Genomic DNA, 6000 nt, shown 5'->3' with positions numbered 1-6000 from the left:
CCTTTAGCGGTTGTGCTATAATGGGCCTTTAATGTGACTTATTTTTCTCTCCTACTCCTTGGCACAGGTTTCTCTGCATTGTGTGCAGACAAGTAAAAACATATACGAATGAGGAGTCTTTACCCCTGCCAGTGAGTACAAGATTCTTCATCACTAGGCTAGCCTTTAATGTACAACACGAATACCTGAATAAACACTCGGGACACAGATTTCTGAGATAATGTTATTTTCTTTTGACAAAACAATCAGCATAACTAAAATACGCTTTTTTATATGAGTCAACATAATACAAGTGCTATGTTTTAACCAGCAGTTGCATCACTCTTAATATCACTCAAGCAAATCTTAGCCAATATTAAGCTACCGGTGCCATACATTTATAGCACGACCAGGAGTTGTACTTTGGAAGCCTTCGGAGTGGTTTATTGTGCTGTTTAAATGCAAGTAAGCGCTGCATTTACTATCCTCTTTTAAAAGGCCTTTTTGCCATTAGCGCCATACCATCACCAAGCATTCAAAATGTACATTTGAAGTATGATAGAGGGACCGACAGACCTCTACTTAACGATAGAGTCACTTGACTTGAGCCTTTTTAGTGACGATACCTGCCCTTAGATTAATACATTTTACCTGATCTAATCAAAACAACCTCAATTTTATTTTGGTAGAACAGGTCTAAATGAGGCTTTTCCAAAGAAAATGGTTCTTACAAAGTCGGAAAAGTGGTCACAACCCGCCATTGCTGGTTTACCTACTCTAGATGGAAAGAGTGCAAGAAAACTTCAAAACCCAAGAGCATAAATGAAAAACTAAATTTCATATATTACAAAATTTTAAAGCTGCTCGCATTGTTTTAAAGAGAGAATTTTAGGGGGTCTAATATAATAAAGTGATGAACTTTTCAGAGCTTGACGTAAACAGATACAATTCGGTGAAAATAAAAGGTCGCGGGTAAAAAGGAGGGATAGCTGAGCAGTTTGGAATGATTTGCATAAAAAAGGAAGATTAGACCATTGAAATACGGAATCAAAATCGGGATCAGGGGCAAGCAGCTGCATTCCCCATTCGTGTAATTAGAGGAATGCTAAGATCGGCTAAACATTTAATGGCAGTATCGGGAAAAAAAAAATCAAAATCTTCAATAAAAATAAAAATAACTTCATAAAATCTGAGGCAAAGCCATGTTTTAAGGGAAGGTATAAAAAAATAATCATTTGGTAAGGAGGAAGGAGGGGCGTCAAGTATAATATATACTCTACACAAATTTAAACACATTCAGTAACACACTGTGCAACACCCGAGCCCCCCTAATTTCTGTACACAGAAGAACACCATCAGGGCGCAGTTATTTCGTCAGCAGTTTTAACTTTCCCTTGATTTTCCACTTTGGTGATGGAGGCTTGGATGGCCGCCTGGTCTCCCAGGAACACGTGAGGTTTAGCAGGCTGCATGTTTTCATCGAGTTCTAGGAGAATGGGGACGCCGGTCGGCAGAGTGATGTTGATGATTTCTGCATCCGAAATGCCTGTTGAAAATGAAAGTAAAAGCCATGTCATCTTGCAGTGTTTGTCCCGCAACAAGTTGCATGCATTTATCAATAACGTGAACAGCTGTATGCTATATTTGACAAACATACAGAACGCGTAAGCATTAACATATCTGTACATATGGCCTATTTTACCATTTTCTTTCTTGCAGGTATTTCATGAATGGCTTGACAAATAGTTCGGCATTTAAATGCATTTGTTTTCAAGCGCCTTTCACACTGTAGCCACGTCTGCTCTGTGGAGCTTCCAAAACAGGCATGGTTTTCCAATTTTAAATGCATCAACTACTTTCCCAGTTAAATTAACTACTGCACATTTAAAAAATGTATGAATCACAAATACTCAATTTATCATTTTGCTACTGTTTTAGATTAACGGTTGACAAATATAGCAGCCTCTTCTACAAAGAGCCATCATTGACTTGCATCTTACTACTTACTCCCACAGGTGATGACGAGTACCCCCTCCCCCATTGAACACATAGTTATGACACCCTACCCCAGCCAACCACAAGTTAACACAGGAATTTAAACTGGGCATATGATTAGGAGAGAGGGACCATTGTCCAAGTGACTTGGGCGCTCAAATGGAGTTCAATGGCCTCCATCATGGGTCTCTATAAAGAGAGACAAGCATATGGCCATCAGCAGATACCAATCCATCCTCACCATGGACTACCCCTGCCAGGGCCAGCAACTCTTACACAGAGCAGTGTAGAAAATGCTGAGAAAGTATCATCAAGGGTCCTATCGCAGAGAAGAGGAAGAAGGCGCTATCCAGGGAGCTGCATCTCAAAAATACATAAGCAAGTACTGCAGAGGACCCAAGATGTCCTAAATGAGCCCTGGGATAACTGGAAATCATCTTAAGTTTACAGGTGACTGGCATCTAAATCGTGACAACACTAGCACCCTTTCTCACGGAAACTAGACCCCTAACCACATCACTAAAACCACTCACAATCACACGCTTCCACAGGGATAACCGGTAGGCCTGTGGTATGGACAGAGGTGAGATCAAATGTAGTCAGTCCATCGATCATCAAAGATCTAAATCTGCCAATTCATATTCCAGGAGTAAGCGCTTGTTTTAAAAAAAAAAATCCTTAATGCAAAAGTTGCGTGAATTTAGTTTACAAAAATGCTTTTTTGGCCTTGCCTGGTCCCTCTGGGACCTCCGGACCAACTTTAGGGGGTCAGGGTATTCCTACCGTGCCCCCTTTGCTGCAGCAGAGTCCCACAAAAAGAGTTAAAATAAAAGAAGAGTCCCAAGATGGCTGCCAACACTTCCTGGTTGAAGCGTTGGCAGAGAATCTGAGCTCTGCATTTCCCTGCACAAGCTCGTCTTTTTTTTTGCAAATTTGTCGCTACAATAGATATCACAATTAAAAAAAAAAAAGAAAATTCTCAACAACTACTTTACAGATTTACACCAAATAACTGAAAGTGTGATCTGTGTAACCAAAACTACCTTTCTGCCAAAGTTGGTGTAATTCAGTCCCGTGATTCGGGCTGCAGTTTCAACTAAAGGTACTATGAGAATTAACAAGGTGTAAATCATTTCAGTAGTTTTGGAGTTAGTAAAATAAAAATATTTATGCATATCTAGAGACGCTGATCCACACGCCAACAGCAATACCGTGACTGGCTGGACGCAACCTGAGAGGAAAGTTGCGGAATCCATTTTGTGCATCGGGACACTGTTCGCAGGGGGAAAATGAAATGTAAAATTGATAGAAGGGTTCAAGGTCGAGGTACCCTGACCCCATGTGACTGATGGAGGAATATGTGAGTGATGACTGATGGGCAAGAAATTGTCCCAAAAAGATTTCTTTTTTTTGGCGCACAAGGACACGCAGATACACCCAGATCCTCACAGATTTGGGCATATTCAGATGGATCCGTGGATCCAGACCTCAACTTCAAAAAACGCAAACACCCACTCCCAGACCCACACACCTACTCACACACTCACAAACCCACACACCCACTCGCAGATCCACACACCCACTCCCAGGCCCACACACCCACGCGCGCACACACACACACACACACACACACACACACATACAGGCAGCGATACACTTATAGAAATTGCAATAGCGTATGTTTGCATTAAATGGGTTGCTGTTTTAGTACTGAATGTGTGCAATATAACTGGCAGACCCCTTATTTATCTGACGATTTGCGACAGATCCGCAGATCAATTATTTTATTTTTTTAAATAAAGACTAGGTGCATTTATGGAAACAATACCTAAGTTACCTTACTTGATTTTTTTTGTTAACATCTATAATATGAATGAATGTGTGAATAAAATGTATTTATAAAATTGAAAATGTATATAAGTAAACTCAACTTATGGGTCAAATCGTGGTACAATTTATGTTAAAAAAAAAAAAAAAAAAAACAGTGAAAATCTCTAAAAAGCGAAAGGTTGCAGTGACGTTATAGTGAGGAAATAGCATTAAAAACATAGAAATTCCCGGGAAAAAAAATAAAGGTTACAGGGACGTTATAGTTAGAAAATAGAATTGAAAAAACCTTAGAAATTACCAGAAAAAAAAACAAAGGTTACAGTGATGTTATAGTTGGGTTCAGATTTTACACACACAAAACCATAGAAATCCAGCAGTTCTAGTTACCTTATGTAACTATAACTTGTGCTAAGGTAACTATAACTTGCGCCTTCGCCATGCACTGCTAATTACCCCACATATAACATCACTCATGACATCTATAACATCATTGATAAGATCACTGCAATATTTGTAGTGAAATTATTACTATCTGCTTAACAATACCCATTATAAATCTCTATTTGTGTCATGAGGAAGGCAGAAACCAAAACAATGTAGTGGAAAAATATTTTTCTTCTTTGGTGAGTCCAGCTGTTTCAGTCACTCTTGAATAAAATATATATAAAATGTGAAAAAAAGTTCAGCTTATTTGGGTAAAGTTGTGTGGTGATCCTTTAAGCATGGGTCTAAGAAAAAGTGTGGTCCTACAACGTTTTAATTCTCATAGGAAAGTTTGCTATCAGATACACAGCTGAATGGGATTAAACAAAATTTGTCAGAAAGTAAGAACTTTACTCAGAAAGTGTTCTTTTTCTTATTTGAGTCCTCGAAAAATTACTCAACCACAGTCCGATTTTATCAGGTCAAGCTATTTTTTTGCACCTACTCGTCCGTTCTGGCGACTGAACTTATGCTGGAACAAAGAGGTGTTCTGTTCATTCAGAAAGTAAATAAGCAATAAAGACACCTTTACAACTTGTTTTTATCTTGACACATTTGCTTCCTGTTCAAGAACAGAGGTCAAATGTCAGTTTGTCTTTTTACTAATTGTTCCTTATCTTATCGTGGAAAATGGTGTTTACTTTTCTTTCTCCTATTACAGTTAGAGTTTTTTTGTCAAGTGAGCAGTCTGACTGGAAGATATTCGTTTTATTTTTCTAACACATTTAAACAGCTTCTACGTTAATAGTACAAGTATTTCAAAGTAGATCAGAAATTATGAAATAACTTTTTTTTGTAATTCAGAAGATTGATGCAAACAAAGATTTAAATGGAAGCAAAAAATATCAGAACACTTTTACTTGGTGATATGCAAATGACAAATATTTGCAGAAACTGGATTTCCAAACATTGTACATCACTAAACCACGTCAGATGGAAATGTTTTGGCCCATTCAAAGGAAAATCTGCTGATTGCAAATAAGTGTGCAACCGCTTAAAGCTTCTGGTATGTATGTATTAAAAGTGATAGTTTCTAAACATGATGTGAGAAACATTCCTGCCCCCGCCCTGAAGACAATGCGGTTATTGAACTAAGAGGCAAGTCAGCGGTCAGATGTATTCCATACATGGCTAGATTTGTATTATGTAGGAAGCAAAAGTGGAGTCCATTAAATCAAACAAACCTGTTTTTTGAACAGCAGACATGTTAAACTTGTGTATTTGAAGATGCTCTCATATGTGATAAAGAAGGAAATGGCGGATCAGTGCACTAAAATATTTGCAGACGATCACAATATAAAACCAGTTTATGGGTCAAGAGCATTATAATAAGGTCGAGTAGATTTAAGTCACTAGATCTGTAGGTCTCGTAAAAATGTTATTATTTTTCAAGGCCTGTATTTGGCGTAAATCCATTCAGTTACTTTTAGCATTTTAAAATGTTCTCTGTGGGCTTGGAGGGGTTAGCAATCGAAAAAATGTTAGTGATATCTGGACCGTTGGTGTTCAGATATGCTCTGACAGGCTATTATAAGACTCAGGGACATGGTTCCAGTGCCATGAAAACGAATTGCAAAAGCAAATAAGGGGACAGGGTGACCACACCCCAACAACCCCAGGGTATCCCAGCATAGGGACCCGTCCCCCCCTCAACCTGCCGGCCACAACACGAACACGTGGCAGCCATGACAACTCAGGAGCATAGTCCTCATA

At 38.8% G+C, this 6000-nt stretch overlaps 1 protein-coding gene across 6 annotated transcripts in view; it reads right to left on the bottom strand.

Moving 5' to 3' along the window:
* Positions 1-209: 209 nt before the first annotated feature.
* Positions 210-6000, bottom strand: part of BPGM (bisphosphoglycerate mutase) — a 208864-nt gene continuing 203073 nt past the window's right edge. For all 6 annotated transcript variants that reach the window (XM_085652623.1, XM_085652621.1, XM_085652617.1 and 3 more), the window contains one exon: positions 210-1525. In XM_085652623.1, coding sequence (XP_085508749.1) covers positions 1335-1525 — 191 coding nt within the window. In that variant the 3' untranslated portion in view covers positions 210-1334. The remainder of the gene's footprint in view (positions 1526-6000) is intronic.

This window comes from Triturus cristatus, chromosome 4_1, assembly GCF_964204655.1.
Source record: "Triturus cristatus chromosome 4_1, aTriCri1.1, whole genome shotgun sequence".
Classification (NCBI taxonomy): domain Eukaryota; kingdom Metazoa; phylum Chordata; class Amphibia; order Caudata; family Salamandridae; genus Triturus; species Triturus cristatus.
The sequence above is the reverse complement of the archived record's forward strand: the minus strand, read 5'-3'. Positions and strand labels throughout refer to the sequence as shown.